At 43.3% G+C, this 16,650-nt stretch overlaps 1 protein-coding gene and 1 non-coding gene across 4 annotated transcripts in view; both read right to left on the reverse strand.

The window, feature by feature from the left end:
• The window catches only part of TBC1D9 (TBC1 domain family member 9), a 115,465-nt gene that overhangs the window by 20,431 nt on the left and 78,384 nt on the right, over positions 1 to 16,650 (reverse strand). For 2 of the 3 annotated variants that reach the window (XM_049632202.1, XM_049632201.1), the window contains exons 8-13: positions 15,700 to 15,870; positions 14,964 to 15,114; positions 11,646 to 11,860; positions 9,157 to 9,274; positions 7,112 to 7,397; positions 6,665 to 6,794 (exon numbers count right to left, since the gene is read on the reverse strand). In XM_049632202.1, the coding sequence (XP_049488159.1) occupies positions 6,665 to 6,794; positions 7,112 to 7,397; positions 9,157 to 9,274; positions 11,646 to 11,860; positions 14,964 to 15,114; positions 15,700 to 15,870 (1,071 nt within the window). Of the gene's footprint in view, positions 1 to 4,043; positions 5,176 to 6,664; positions 6,795 to 7,111; positions 7,398 to 9,156; positions 9,275 to 11,645; positions 11,861 to 14,963; positions 15,115 to 15,699; positions 15,871 to 16,650 lie in introns of those variants that run through there. The other variant, XM_049632203.1, reaches the window with a different exon arrangement.
• LOC125924104 (U6 spliceosomal RNA) lies at positions 10,785 to 10,886 on the reverse strand. The gene has a single exon (XR_007458286.1). It is a non-coding gene; the product is annotated as a U6 spliceosomal RNA (small nuclear RNA).

Raw genomic sequence — 16,650 nt, forward strand, 5'->3', positions numbered from 1 at the left:
CTGCGGGTCCTTTCTGTGGTCAGAAATCTCCCCAAATCTCCAAACGCCTAAGGTGGTGCCTTGGAAGAGTGGGTTGGGGGAGAAAAGAGAAACTGATGGGATGTGAGTGAGTCTCTGGACTTTGAAAAAGTAGCAGAAAGTTGTGGGGGGCTGAGACCAAGGGCTGGGTGAGAGATTTCTCAAACTGCTTAAGGAATACTTCCCCCAGATTCTGCCCTGCTCTCTGCCATGACCGCATCTGTCTGTCCCAGGTGCTCACGTGTTGGGTGGGGCGGAGGTGTTCCCGTGGAGGAAAGAGGAGGGTGAGGAGGAAGAAAAGAAGGAACCAGGACACGAAGTCAGTGTGAACAGTTTGCTTGTTGGTGTCCTATGTTTGCTGAATGAGTGTCTCTCCAGGGGTCCTCTGATCATTAAAGAAGTCTCTATTCATGACAAGATTAATATCCATGCAACACTTTCCTAACTCTTGTCAGAAAGCAGGCCCATGTTTTATAACCAAATTTGTGTCCCTCACAAAGTTTTAAAGTTTTGCCTAGCATAAAGGTCTAGAAAAGCCATTGTCACATGAGGAAAATGTTTACAAAATAATATTTCAGTCAGCTTCAATGTAAAATATCCCATGTGAACTAATTATTAGCTGTAGTTTGAACATGCTAATTAAAACATAAGAAATGGTGAGTAGCAGTAGAGATAAACAGATATGAGATCTGAATCTCAGCTCCAACATACTGGGAAACCTTGGACAGGTTACTTAACCTCTCTGAGTTCTATGATTTGTAAAAGGGGCATAAAAATACAACCTGATTCTCAGGCTGGTGATCACTAATTCTCATAGGGCATGGAAAAGTGAAAGCACAATGCCCTGTATCATTATATATTTACCTAGAATTTATTTTAAAAGTTGCAGAAATTATAAAGAGGCAGCCATTGGGTTGGAAGGCTCATGGCATGTATCGTTTGGCCTAGAGTGTATTTTGAAAATGAGGACAATTCAAATAAAATCAAGACCTCCAAGTTCTCTTGAACAATCAAAAGGTCTGGCAACAATGGTTCCTCATCTCCAGTGGCAAAGAGGCCGGCTCGCCACCAAGAGGGACCTTACCATCCAGTGCCCCCAGGCCACGTTTCCCCACTCCTTCACCCCCTCCCACTCGGTGTCTGTCTCACATGCAGTCATGTGTGCTTGTCACCCACTCTAGAGCATCTTCTTTAAAAATACACTGTTGGGGCACCCGGGTGGCTCACTCGGCCACGCACCCGACTTTGGCTCCGGTCATGATCTGATTTGTGAGTTTGAGCCCAGCATCGGGGCTCTACACGGACAGTGTGGAGCTTGCCTGGGATTCTCTCTCTTTCTGCCCCTCCCCCACTCACTCTTGTGCTCTCACTCCCTCACTCCAAAGAAATAAATACATTTAAAAAAATAAAAATACACCATTATTCTAAAGTTTGGCCTCTATACAGGAGACATGCTTTGGACAGCTTGATATTACAGAAAGCATACAGTTTCATAGTCAGATATGGATGCCAGTCTCAAATTCCACAGAGGTTTCATGAAACCTGATGTCCCTCAGCTTCTTTATCAGCAAAATAAGGGAAAATAATTCCTGCCTCTTTGGGTTGTAGTACGGTAGCTGTTATTACCAATAGTAATGTTGGCAAAAGGAGGAAAAGAGCACATGTCTAAAGATCAGGCAAAATGTCCTAACGTTATATGTAACTAAGGTACCACTAACAACTGGTGATCACTAATTGAGAGGTCTGCATTACTTTTTGGAGGAATGAACAACTTTTTAAAAATTAAACTTGGAATTAAAAGCTGTAGATTAGCAAAAAATGTCAAGCCCCAACTGCCTTCCTATTAGAGATACATAATCAAGGGTTTACAAGTGAGATAATATCCTGTCTAGAGTTTGCCTGAAAATACTCCAAGAAAAAAAAAAAGTGACTTAGATGAAAGAGATCAGAAAAATGTTGATAATTGTTGGGACTGGGTGATGAGTTAATGGAAATGCATCAGGTTATCCTCTGAGTTTCTACTGTGCTTGAAAATATCTATACATTAAAGATCAAGAAAGAAAAACATTCACACCAGTTGTTGATAACGTATCGCCAAGGCCGAGCATGATGCCTGGCAAAAGATAGGCACTTATAACATCATTTTTTAATGTTTATTTATTTTTGAGAGAGAGAGGTCGAGAGAGGTCGAGAGAGAGAGAGAGACAGACCATGAATGGGGTAATGCTGTCAGCACAGAGCCTGACGTGTGGCTTATACTCACCAACTGCGAGATCATGACCTGAGCTGAAGTTGGACTCTTAACTGACTGAGCCACCCAGGCACCCATAACATCTTTAAAGATTTTTTTCAATAAATGGAGGGGCGCCTGGGTGGCTCAGTCAGTTAAGCGGTCAACTTCGGCTCAGGTCATGATCTCGTGGTCCGTGAGTTCTAGCCCCGCGTCGGGCTCTGTGCTGACAGCTCAGAGCCTGGAGCCTGCTTTGGATTCTGTGTCTCCCTCTCTCTGACCCTCCCCCATTCATGCTCTGTCTCTCGCTGTCTCAAAAATAAATAAACGTTTAAAAAATAAATAAATAAATGGATAAATGGCGTTTCTTGTATCTCCTGGGTCTTCCCTCACTGACACAACTGTAGTATCTTCTTTGCTAGTCTATTCCTTCAGCTCTCCCCAGTGCAATTTATTGCATAGGGAGCAGAAATAATGTACTTAAAGAAAAACTCCCCTCAGCTTCCAAGGTGCTGTTGAGTGCCTTGCAAATCAATCAGTGGTTTCAAGACTCCCCACGAACCAGTCTCTACTGGACCACTGACCTCATGTTCACCAGTATATTTACAATTCCATCTCCATTCTATCCAGACTAACCCACTGGCCCAGGCTTTAATGCTAGGGAGTCACTTTCTAGCTGTGTGGCTTGGAAAACCTAGTTCAACCTCTCTCAACTTACAATTTCACCTTAAAATGGGTTAACTGGTACCTGGTGGGTTTGTCTATGAAGTATTCGGCATCCTGCCTCACACAGGGCAGGCTCTCAGTGAATGGTACCTTTTTTGGTCATCAGCAATAAGCCCAACACATAACTGCCTATCCCGTGCAAACTTCTCCCTGTGTTTTAGTAGCCACATCCTTTTCTTTCCTTCTTTCCTTCTTTCCTTCTTACTTTCCTTTCTTCCTTTTCTTTCTTTCTTTCTTTCTTTCTTTCTTTCTTTCTTCTTTCTTTCTTTCTTTCTTTCTCCTTCCTTCCCTCTCTCTCTCTTTCTCTCTCTCTCTCTCTTTCTATATTTATTTATTGATTTTGGAGACAGCACAAGAAGGGGAGGGGCAGAGAGAGGGGGACAGAGGATGGGAAGTAGGCTCTGCGCTGACAGCGTGACAGCACAGAGCCCGATGTGGCGCTCGAACTCACAAACCTCGAGATCATGACCTAAGCCGAAGTCGGATGCTCAACCAACTGAGCCACCCAGGTGCCCCTAGCCACATCCTTTTCTATTAGCTAGCTTTTCTCAGATTAAACCTACCGGATTGGGTCACACTGAACATGAAGAAGCTCTGTGGTGGTCGTGCGCCTGCCGTAAGGTCCTGTATTCGTGTGCCCCTGTGCTTTCGAGGAGGGACATCTTGGTCTACGAATAAAACCTGAAGGCTAGGGCTTTGTCTTTTACTTCTGTGTAACCCTGCAAACCTGCAGAGCCTCACACACAGGGCCCACCCAGAAGAAAAGTGTCTACACAGTTCCTTCAGGGAGGGTCTTGGGAGAACTTATAATGAACAAGAATTTCTCCATGAGGTATTTATGAATAAAGTTATCATCTCCACTCATCAGGAGAAATTTCAACAATATCAAACCAACCTCCAGCAACCTGGATGAGGCCTTGATGGAATCTCAAAGCTGAAGGTACTTTCAGTATTCCTCCTACCCTTCCATTTTACTGGCTAATTATCCTGAAGCACAGAGATAAATGTGTCGCATGCCTTAGAAAACTGGTGTCCTGCCTGAGTTCAAACCAGGTTATAACCAGCTTCTGAGACTAGTGGCCCCATTCTGCATCTAGGGCAGTGATGCTCAGCCCTCCCCGGGCACTGGAACCCTCTGGGCGACTTTCAAAAAATACTTAGTTTGTAGGCCTCATGACAGAGATACAGATTTAACTGGTCTGGGTTGGAGCCTGGGAATTTACGTTTTTAAAAGCTTGACATGGAAAAAAGTTGTAAGGGGTTTTAACGCACAGGTAAGATTGAGAACCACCAATCTAATGGTTAGGAGGGCAAAGAGGAGATGGGCAAGAGTTTGTGGTGGTCTCTTTAGGCTGATTTGTAAGGCACTGGGGAGCTATTGGAAACTTATGATCGGTGCGGTGACATGAAAAACGAAAAACAAAAAACCAGTCATTATGCATCAGAAGACCAGGTAATACAGGCATTGGCATAAATAAAAGGGGCTGTCTGTCCAGGCAGAGGAAGGAAACTGCTGCTGTCTCCTGCGACAGGATGTTTGGCAGCCAAAGGGCCACCATTAGCGATCAGCCAGACAGGATGTAAATGGAAACCAGCCCTTGGCCTTGTCTCCATTCTCTTTTCTTTCCCATTAAAAATGGGTCAAGTGCTGACCTCAGCATGATGTTAGCTTATCTGCTGTGAAGAATAAAGCTAAGTTTCCACATACTAAGCTTTATTACTCTGGTCCAGAATTTTCTTAACAATAAAGGTTTCAGGGGATGCCTTTTAGAAAAACAACTCACAGCTATAATAATAGCTATTGCCTTTAATTACATGGGCTCTTTTTCTAGAAAAATAATCATCCAAAATTTCCAACAGAGTATTATCCCAAAGTCCTGAGGCAGTGATGTTTTTTTATTTTGTTACGATAATAACCAGTTTTGGAGAGACTAAGGTGAAATACTCATCCTTAATCTCTACTAGCAGAAATATAAATCAGGTCAATCTTCATGGAAATTGGACAGTGTATGCTATGAGCTTGGAAATAATTCATACTTTTTGATCTATTGCTATAGATCTATTCCTCAGAAAGGACTCTAAGAAAATAATCAGAGATGTGATATTTGCATACAAGTTTATCACACAATATAGGATATATCGTATGTGTGAATATATATAAATAAAGAATGCTGTCTTTATTGGTCACACTGTCTAAATACCTGGACAAAGAAAGGAATCAGAAGTCACCGGAGGCTAATTTGGAGTTCTCCTGTTACAGTTCTCTGTTTTCTGCAAACTCTTCATATATGTATGTAATAGCATAGAAGTTTGCCATAAAATATTGAAAATTTGGAAGCAACCAAAGTAAATGTACAATGAAAGTGACCAGTTAAATAAATTTTGGTGCCTCATTAAACAAAATATTAAGAATCTATTAAAATTATGACTTTAAATAATAATATATTAGAGAGTGCTCATGGTATATTTTAAGTGAAAAATGGGATGTTACAAAGCACTTTTTAGTAGAGACTTATTTTTTTAAGTGCATATTACAAATATAAAAATCTACTTGAGGGAAATATAGTAAATATAGCTGATAGGATATAGTTTATTTTTCCATAGTTTCTACATTTTTAAAAATAAACGTGCATTACTTTTATGATTCTAAAAGACACAAAAAATGTTTTGTTCTCAATACATATTGAGTGTCAATGAAGTTTTTTAAAAATAACAAATTACCAGTCTTGTCCCCTTTATGAGTGAAAGGGCATATGTTTCTAAAAAGGTTTCTGGATCTATACCAATTATGTTTTTAAAGCACCAAATTTCTTATTCTCTTTAAGAGAGGCTTTCTGACCTCAGCTTGTCCCTTGCTATTTGTCCCTTAATCCAGGCTGTTACTAGTTGTAATGCTGAGAATCATAGTCATACATTCCCAAGATATCTGTGAGTACTGTGCTCAGCAGAATATTCATGTTCTTTCTTAATGATAATCTCTATAAAAGTTTGCACAGCCAAGGATCAGGAAATGAAGAAAAGGTATTATGGGCACTGAGTCAATGGGGCTCCACAAACCACCAAACACTACGAAGCACATAACACTGGTTCCTTCACTCCTAGAAGCTCATTAGTTCTATTCTGAGATTCAGGGCCAGATCCAGGGTCCTCACGAACCAGAAAGCATCCTCCCCAGCCAGGTCAAGCTATTTGAGAGAAATACCAGGACTCCGGTTCATCTCTAGGATGGTACAGGGTATTCCATGTGTCTTGAACTGAAGAGAATTGGCTTGTTCTCATTAGAGAAGACCTGAGAGTCTTGGCATGAGAATAGAGAGTTCATCAATGTGTGCAGGTTGACTTTAGCATGCTTGCTCTTGAAGCCCCTCCTCAATACACCCAGAGTTGAATCTGAGCTGCTACTTTGATCAGGCTTCAGGGTGGGCATGGCAAAGAACCAGGGGGCAAGAGCTTGTCATGCCATCTGCTCTATGGCATTAGAGCCAGCAGGTGTCATGGCCCCATTCAGTCTCTATCTCTGAAGGTCAAAGCCGTCAGCTGGAAGGCAGCTGCTTGCTTTGGCAATTAGTTCTCAGAAGGTGAAAGGAAGCACGTATATCTGTGGTTAGCAATGGAAGTGGGTGCCACACATCAGTGTCCCCCTCTGCACTCTCAGAGCACTGTACCACTCAGGTAGGGAACGAGACCCACCTCATAGGAAGTTCTGATGAGTCTGAAGATGTCTACTTCAGGGTAGGGTTCCACGTCATCACTGAGCAGGGAGTGGAGGTGAGGGATGGGAGGCAGAGTGCTGTCTTTATTGGTCACACTGTCTAAATACCTGGACAAAGAAAGGAATCAGAAGTCACCGGAGGCTAATTTGGAGTTCTCCTAATACAGTTCTCTGTTTTCTGCAAACACTTCATTTTAAAGCATACTTTAGAATTTATACTTCATCTTAAGTATTTCCTTAAGAACAGAATAAAATCTTCCTAACTTCTAAAGATGCAGCCTATGAAAATGAATCCTCAGCCACAGACAGAAGTGGGCATTATACTGCACTGAGCCAAGTAAGACTCACGAAACCAAGGGGAAAGAGAGAAGGCAAGTTCAGAGAAGGAACCGGAGGGGTTTTCAAAGTGAGGCTTGGTCTGTTACCTTCCCAAAACGGTCATGGCCTCCCCGTCGTCCTTGCAGCTCAACAGTTTGTCCACATTTGCATCCAGCACGGCCAGGGCCAACTGGAATATCACCTTGATTCCTTCATAGAAGAAACAGTCCACAACCACAACCGCACTCTCAAAGGGCATCACGCTGAGAAAGAGCGTGAGGAACCAAGACAGGGAGATGGTAGAAATCACGCCCAGGTCCTGCATGCAGTCGTAGAGCTGCGGGACATAGTCTCGCGCCAGTTCCTCGAAGACACCCTGGTCGACCAGCGCGCCTGCAGCGGAGGTGGGCACAAAGGGTCACAGGTGAACCCACCGCACCTTCTCACCCAGGAACCCAATCAAATGACTTGACTACAATAATCCAGCTCACAATTGCTGCGGAGACAGAACTCAGCTCCCTTCTCTAACTGTTCTGCCGCTACCATGTTACCAGGTACTAAGTTACTAGACCAAGGTGTCAACATAGCTCAGTCAGCAGATTAGTTCTGGGTGTTTCTTCTCTTTCCAGAGTCTTCCTGTCCTGCTTCCCTACCACAAAAGGGCAATAACACAACGGTAAGGGTTGTTGGAAAAGTCAGTTTAGAAAGTTTTCATGATATATAATTGTTCGGTTAGGCATGAAATGTATATCTAAGTAGCTCCGTTTCCTGGCAAACTCATTTAAAAAACAAGTTGCTTTGGGGCGCCTGGGTGGCTCAGTCGGTTGAGCGTCCATCCGACTTCGGCTCAGGTCATGATCTTGCCATTCCCGAGTTCGAGCCTCGTGTAAGGCTCTGTGCTGACAGCTAGGAGCCTGGAGCCTGTTTCAGATTCTGTGTCTCCCTCTCTCTCTGCCCCTCCCTCACTCACACTCTGTCTCTCTCCATCTCTGAAAAATGAATAAACCTTAAAAAAAATTTTTTTAATAAAAATAATAAAAAACAAATTGCTTTTCTGGATGCACAGTCCCCACAAATGAATTGTTGATTTTAGTGAGAGGTTATTTTTTTATTTTTTTAAGTTTATTTGAGAGAGGCGGGGGGGGGGGGGGGTGGAGCAAAGTGGGGAGGGGCAGAGAGAGAGGAAAACAGAGCCAAGAAGGCTCCTCACTGTCAGCACAGAGCCCAACATAGGGCTCTGTCCCACAAACCATGAGATCATGACCTGGGCCGAAATCCAGACTCAGTAGCTTAACCCACTGAGCCACCCAGGCACCCCTTAAATGAGTGTTTTTTAAGCTCAAAAGCATTCTAGGGGCACCTGGCTGGCTTACTGGTAAAGCATCTGACTGTTGATCTTGGAGCTGTAAGTTCGATCCTAACACTGGGTGTACAGATTACTTAAAAAAAAAAAAATCTAAAAAAAAGCATTCCAGTTGTACACACTCATGATCAACTTACTGGCGTTTCTGGAGAATTTTTCCAATGAATCAAAATCAATGAATCAGTGTGAAAAGGTTTAGAAATGAAGAGCACATAGGGCATACAATTTACTACACTAGCAACAAAAAGCTTGTCCTGCTAAAGGGAATGTCTAACACGTGAGAGGATTATAAGGAGTAACAGTAATAATTTGTTTAAATGCTTACAGTCATTGTTTGCTTTGCCATGAAACCAGTTCTGAAAAAAACTGCAGCAACTTAGTTTTGCATACATTTTTATATGATCTTTTTTCTTTTTTTTGCATATTTCTGTTCTCCACAGATTCCATCCTTTTCATGAAAACATTTTTTGCCAAATCTTTTCAGGTTGATTGACAGCTGACATGTTTGGTGCAGTTCACACATGCCACAGAGTGACACCCACATCAAATGTTTTCTAAAATAATTCCTGTAACAGTGATACATGCATATTCTCTTACGCTCCGCGGGGCTCCTTTGGGTACAATCTTATATTAATTCAAGCCCTCTCACTCCCATTTTGGGAAACTGGAGTTGTCTAAAATTCTTTTGGCTAATGGTGACTGGAAATGGTGTTCTAGCCGGTATCTTGGCTCTAGAAACATCTTCGCTATGAGCCGTGGGTCAAAATGTTGACTACATCCCGCACGTACCAACAACTCTGGTGTTGTAGTAATCGGGAAGCATGCGTTCACACAAAGCCACTAGCAGCCAGAAAGCTTCCTCCTCTTTGGCATAAAGCAGCAGCACTGATGTGACAATATTCATGGCCTAAAGGCATGAAAAAGGCTGTTGTCAAATGTATTTTAAATACATCATACACGTTAGCATAAGAAATCTTGTTGACCTAAAGAAAATTACTGAGTTTGTCTCACAGGGCCAGCAAACTTTTTCAGCAAAAGGCTAGATAATAAACATTTAAAGGCTCTGCAAGCTAGATACACATATTATTCCAAAGTTTTGTTTTGCTTATATTATTTAGAACCCTTTAAAAATGTACAAACCTTTAGTCCTTGATCTGGTAACCGTTAAGGGTCTTTATGAACACTAATATTCACCAAGGACTGAGCCCCTGCACACAGGCAAGCCCTTATGCAAAAACTTTGCCCAAAGGCTGTTTGACAAAGCTTGTTAACCTGTGAAAATCTCAGTGTTTTTAATCCTTAATTCATGAGGTAAATGTTTCCTTTTTAATGTTCCATAATGGTTTCTATAACCAAGTGCACATGGCCTGAGGCTCTCCTCTGAGAACAATAAAACCTTTCAAATTTGGCGTCCTCACCCACTATTTCCATCTGGACAAGGATGGTAGTGATATGTAACAGTGATTTAGACTCCAAAGGAACCTACTTTATTAAAAGATACTATCACATAGCTCATAACCACTCAAGGCTCAACTATTTTAATAGTCCTCTTCATTAAAAAGAGGAAGATCAAAAGATAAATATGAATTCTGTAATTGCAGAAGCCAACTAAGTCCGGTACCTCTTTTGATCTACAAACCAGTAATCGTTCATCAGACTTCTACAACACGCATACCAAAAAAGGAATTTGGGTCTAATAGGCTTGTTCTTGTAAGTCTTAATATTTTCCCAAGTGCAATCATTATTAAAATTTCACTTGAGAATTAACCTGACGATTCTAGTACATCACGGTTGGTTCCTTAGGCATTTATTTAGTCAAGGTAAGTCTGAGGGTCTGCTTTATAACAGGCTCTAGACTAAGTATTGGGGGATGGGTAGGAGGGGAGGACACAGAGGTGACAAGTTTCACAGGGCTTAAATGTTGATGTCAGAGAGACAGAATAAAGATGCAAACATTAATTAACCAATTTGGGAGTATATTTAAATGAAGTGCTATCAAAACGGTAAAGTAATGCGGTACAGGAAGACCTGTACTGCGTGTGTGTGTGTGTGTGTGTGTGTGTGTGTATGTGTGTAGAGGAATTAAGCCTACTTTAGCATTTATCTATTTATGTATTTTTGTGTTAAGCAGTCATTTAGTAAAAAATACATTATACCATCTTTCTGGATTTGGGGCAAGTTTGAAGTATTTGTCAACATATTAAACGTTGTATTTGGTTGTGATTTCTTTTCACATCTTTTTGGAGTACCGTTGACACAGGTTTATACATTATGCTATGTTCACAAGTGTAGCTGCCATCTGTTCCTACAGATACATTGATACATTGCTATTACAATATTACTGACTACATTCCTTACGCTGTGTCTTTTATTCCTGTGGCTTATTCATTCCATAACTGGAAGCTTCTATCTCCCACAAAAATACGGAATGCTTCATAAATTTGTGTGTCATCCATGCGATAGGCCATGCAAATCTTCTCTGTATCACTCCAATTTTAGTATATGTGCTGTCAAAGCAAGCCCAGATTTGCTTTAGCTTTTAGCTGGATGGTCAGGGAAGGCCTCTCTGAATATATGGCCTTTAAGTCTAAAGTCATATAATCTTGGAGCTTTCCAAATTGTGGTATATGTCCTAGTACAAGAGATAATTTTAGTTGGTATGGGGCAACATTTTTTAAATAGAGGATTAGACATTTATTTTAGTGTGTATTAAAATATAATCATAGCATAAAAGAGTTCTATTCTCAAGGACGTTATTACCTAGGATGCAAAGTAGGAGCACCGTGGAACCGAGAATCCAGAATCACAGGCCTGGTGCTCAGACATGCTCTCTTTTACCTCAGGGAGGGATGAGGGGTGGCTCAGAGAGTAATAAGAAGCGACTTTCCAAGGTCACCCAGCTACATGGTGTTGGATCCAGAAAGGGCATCCTTATCTCCTGGCTCCTCTGCTCAGTGGAGTGGCCTCAACTCAGGGAGATTTTGCTCCCCAGGGGGTATTCAGCAATGCCTAAAGACATTTTGGTTGTCCCAACTAGGGGGTTCTACTAGCATTTAGTGGGTGGATGTTATTAAATGTGTTATTAAACGGGAATGTTATTAAACATCCTACAAAGCACAAACGAAGAATTATCCAGTCCACAATGTCTATAGTGCTGAGGCCAAGAAACTTAGGTGCAGGGATGGTTCTAGAAGTTAACCATTCTTCTTTCTTCTTCTCACTTACTTACTGGTTAATAAACAATTAAAAAAAAAAACTAAACCATCTGTGTCATTTACCTGGCAATATCCTATATTAGGATTTCGAAAAGCGTAAGCTGTTAAGACTCTCCGTAGAGCAGCAATGCCCATCTCATTCTGGAAAGCTGGATGTTCTGGAAGGGAGCGGTGTAAATCCCTCTCGATCTCCTCCGTGGCGAGATTATACTTGCCCATGGACTTCTCCACTAGATCTTCATAGTACCCAGGGTGTGTGGCCTTCTCATTGATTGCACCTAGGAAATACCCAACAGATACAACGTCCAAAAGTGCAAGCCCTGCCCTCGGTCTGCAGACATGGCTTCCCAACTGAACCCCTTCACGTTCCTCACCACTCCAGGGACACTTGCGAAATAACAATGACGTCCCACAGATGTGGGCTCAAAGAGCTCCCGAGGCAGGGGCTTGCAAGCGAAAAATCTGCGTTCCACAGAACTTCCAAGAACAATCCTGGGGGGCCACTTAGGGGAAGAGTAAGCCGAAGCCTCCCCGTCTCAGCCCTCCCTCAACCAGAGCAGCTTTGCTGGTACTTTATTGGGGTTTTCCTTAAGATTTCACTTGAAAAGGGAAGTTTTGTCTCTCAAAACGAGTCCACACGCTGCTTGCTGAAGCATAAGCGTTGAAGAGTCCAAACAGCCATACTGAAGAGTAGGAGGAGGTGCTACAGCACATGGAGGGGTTTGGAGAAGTGCAGGGGGTGGGTGGGGTGGGCATTCCTAGCAGTGAGCCACCCTCACGGATGGGAGTTTCCCAGGTGGCGGGGATGAGAATGGAGAAATGAGTTGAGGATCACTGGTTTGAGATCCTTGCATTTTAAGATTCTTAAAGACAGAAAGCCCTATATGAGAATATCTAAATCAAAATCTACTTAAATACAACTTAGGTAATTATAAATTCCCCCTCTCTCTCTCTCTCTCCACACACACACACACACACACACACACACACATACATATATGCACATGTTAAACATACATACACACACACTACAACACAGAACAGACTGATCTGTATTTCACTGATTAGAAATTAGAGCCCTTAGGATGGCCTGGGCCTTGTCAATGACAGTCACCTGGGGAGACAGCCTTCCCACTCACACTTACCCTGGATAAGGCAGTCTGGTTGACAGCAACTTAACACTGGCTTTTGCTTTGTTCTCAAGGGAGATTTGCAAAGATATCTTACCCTCTGGCCTGCACTTCACTTCACTGGGTACACTGAGCCAGGTCCTGGTACAATGGCCCTGAGAGTCACGAGGAGCAAGGCGGCACCCAGGCAAGGCTCCCCTACCAGAAGCTGGGCTCTCCCCATGGGTGGGCTGGCTTCACATGCACCCCACCTCCAGGGAGCTGGATGGAAACAGAGGCTGCTGTCTACCCAACAGAGGCAGCAGGGAGCCCATTCCACCCTCGGGCCTCCATCACCATTAAAGAAAACACTGGATCTAACTCTAGATGCATCTCTGCACTGTGCTTGTGTACCACTATGTACTGTTTCTTGGTGCTGACTTTGAGCTTTGTTTTCATCCAAAATGTGGCTGTAAGTAACTTCTGATTTGAACGAGGATGAAAAAGAAATTTTTTATTTACAATGTGAACGATCTGAATCAAGTTGTCGAGGTGACTAGTTCGCCAGACACAAGGAAGACAGAAGACCGGACAGGAAGGCTCTTCTTGGGCTGGATTTGTGTAATCAGAGATCATTTGACTCAAATTTGGATTTCTTTTTTTTTCTTTTAATTTTTTTTTTAATTTTTTTAACCTTTATTGATTTTTGAGACAGAGAGAGAGAGAGAGCATGAATGGGGGAGGTTCAGAGAGAGATGGAGACACAGAATCTGAAACAGGCTCCAGGCTCTGAGCTGTCAGCACAGAGCCCGACGTGGGGCTCGAACTCATGGACTGTGAGATCATGACCTGAGATGAAGTCGGACGCTCAACCGGCTGAGCCAGCCAGGTGCCCCCCTTTTAATTTTTTTTAACATTTATTTATTATTGAGAGACAGAGAGACACAGAGCATGAGCAGGGGAGGGGCCAAGAGATGGAGAGACACAGAATCTGAAGCAGGCTTCAGTCTCCGAGCTGTCAGCACAGAGCCTGACGTGGGGCTCGAACCCACAAACTGCGAGGTCGTGACCTGGAGCCAAAGTCGGATGCTTAACCGCTGAGCTACCCAGGCGCCCCTCAAATTTGGATTTCTAAATGAGGAGCTAAGGCTGGTCTACTGAAGGACAACGAAAAAGCCATATGAATGAGGATAGAACAAACTAGTTTTACATGAAACACATGAAGCCAATTATTTTTCAGGATTCTATCCCCCAACTGCTGAGATGTTAATACATCTCATTACGGGCGATTACCATTTGTATTTACTTTTAGAAAGAGCTACAACCTGTTTGTTTGTTTGTTTGTTTAAGGCTGTCCTGTAAGCCTGGTAACTTTTCTTCTAATTGTAATGTTATTTTTTAAAATAAAAGGTTTTGATAATGGCACTTGTGTCAGACCATCTTAGTTTCATATACAAATATTCAAATAAGCTTATTTAAAACAATTACATTTCAGGCCTCTAACCAGGTAAAGCACCTGATTTACAAAGACTGGTGACAACAAAAAAACGCCCTGGATGTTCATGACAGAACAGACCCCCAGATGCTTTCAGCTTGGAGGAAGGTATGACAGGCCTAGCTGAAGAACCTCTGGTCTCCAGCAGGGCTCAAAGGTCTGACCCCACAGGGCTGTGTCTGGGCAGGAGCCTGGAGGGGGACCCAAAGGTCCACGACAACCCCCTTCTGTCCTTCCTGGCATCTCCAGCTTGGAGTGTAAGTGTGATCTGGGTGGGCCTTCAGTTCTAGTGCACGTTCTGGCCTCCCCTTCACATCTCCATGTGATAACCAGCAAATGCAGGAGGTGGCAGAAGCCACGCATGAGGCTTTCTCATTCCTCCCTCTCCCCACCTTAATGAGGGCTATGAGCGTGTGCCACACTTACCCATTTTCAATGAAGTGGACACAGCTGGGAAAGGAACAAAGACTTCAAAAATCACAAAGAATCGTACTCTTACCCTTCAGGATCTCTCTTCTTCTAAATAGCATTAGTGAAGTGATGGAAGAGGTTATGCGGATTTGGGGGATGGGGGCTTCAATATCTGGACAGGTGTATATGCATCCTGTGTTTTTATCGAGGGACTTCAACACTTTGCGAAGGAAAGGGGATTTAGTGCTGAACTGGAGGACTGCATATTTGAAAAGAGCCCAGGTGCATGAGAGAAGGCAGCAAGGGCGCGCTGAGGTCCTGCACACCCTGGGGCCAGTACGCTCCGCCCCCCACGCCTGTCCATACCTGACAGTAGCAGCCAGAGGTCCCCCCGCATGCTCTCCGGGATGCCCTTCAACACCAGCTCCCGGGTCTTTTCTGTGCGGTACATGCAGATCCCTTGCCCATACTCGGCAAAGTGAATCTTCCAAGCTTGCTCCTTCAAAAATTCTTTGGCCTGAAAGGGATAATGAAACATGACTACATGCCAAAGTATGTCGGGGACAGACAGGAGAAGTTGGATGGAAGGTCAGAACATCTCCCCTGGTGAACGGAGTGGTTCTGTTCTGGACAGAACTCAGGAGAACAAAGAACTCAGATTCTCTGCAGTCCTTCCCTAATTGGACACCTGTACCACAGCCTCTGGTCCTGCCTCGAAGCTTTCTAGACCAGAATCAGAATTCCACTTACGTGAAACAGGTCAGCAGAATGCGAATTGGCTTTATGGCTTTATGTGTACACCTCCGAGTGAAAGTGAGCTGATGTTGTTTAAACATGGGCTGAGAGATTACATACTTATTTGTTGGCTGACTTAAACACTCAAGACGAGATAAAAACAAATGTCACCTGTAACTCTACAACTTATCTCCTTCTTTGAAGAAGCTGTTCTACAATCGAATGAGAGATTTAGATAAAAATCTGCTGTGCTTCTAGGAAAATGTTTCTTTACGTAAATATTTATCAGTTTACTTCGATTAGAAATATTTTTAAATGTTATTGCTCTAATATAGAAAAGTTTCAGGCAAGAGCAGGAGGCACCCACCAACTTTGGGTTGAATTCCTCGGGGGACCGCCGCCGATACATGGTCATCAGGGTCTGCGTGGCTGTGGGAACGCTGTTGCCGTTCAGGTTGAACTGGCGCTCTCCATCGGCCTCGGAGCTCGTGCTTCTCTGAGGGCTGGAGGAGACAAGGCTGCTGGGCCGAGAATACACCTGCCAATGCAGAGAGGGACAGACAATGAAAGGGACAGACGTAGAAGCTACTTCTTCAGTGTCCTCTGTACAGACACCAACAGCTACATCATGGTTCCCAAAATGGTTCTTGCTGTGTGAAGACGCAGGAGGAAGGCAGCAAGCCAGCATTTTGGCGGGGATTAGCAGGTTTGTGGGTCACAGAACACAGAGCTTCAGTGCTGAAAACACGTTTCATCTAATTTCCGATGCATTTTTGCAACAAACTAGTTGACCGTTAGCCTCCGATTAGCATGCAGGCAAAGCATGACGGGGCTGAATCAACTGCTTATTGACAGAGGGACCGCCTCCTCATGCCCACATGAGCTCAGACCGGGTAGACAGGGGCAGGGATGTTCCTTGTGAGGTCACCATCTTTACAATTATGTTTTAGCTGCCAATTTCCCTGGATGTTGGTCCAGGGCCTAATTCAAAAGGGACACAATAGATATTTTTTATCATAATAAAAACATCATCATGATGTTGCATTTCAGATTTGAGACTTTATTTAGTGACCTCTGTGCATTCCCGACAATGTCACTATATGGACCAGAGCCACTTGCTGTGTAAACAAGACACATCACTCAATGCTTTCTTCAACTATAAAATAGGCAGGTTAGACCAGATGATCTACAAGGCTGTCCAGCTCTGGGATCCCAAATACAAACTCCATGGGATTCAAATGAGTTATTGCTCAGATACTTCCCTGGGCATCAGGGGAGGAGCCTTATCTTAGCACAGCTGCAGAGCTTGCAGATCAAA

The sequence above is a fragment of the Panthera uncia genome, chromosome B1, assembly GCF_023721935.1.
Source record: "Panthera uncia isolate 11264 chromosome B1, Puncia_PCG_1.0, whole genome shotgun sequence".
In the NCBI taxonomy this organism is placed as follows: Eukaryota; Metazoa; Chordata; class Mammalia; order Carnivora; family Felidae; genus Panthera; species Panthera uncia.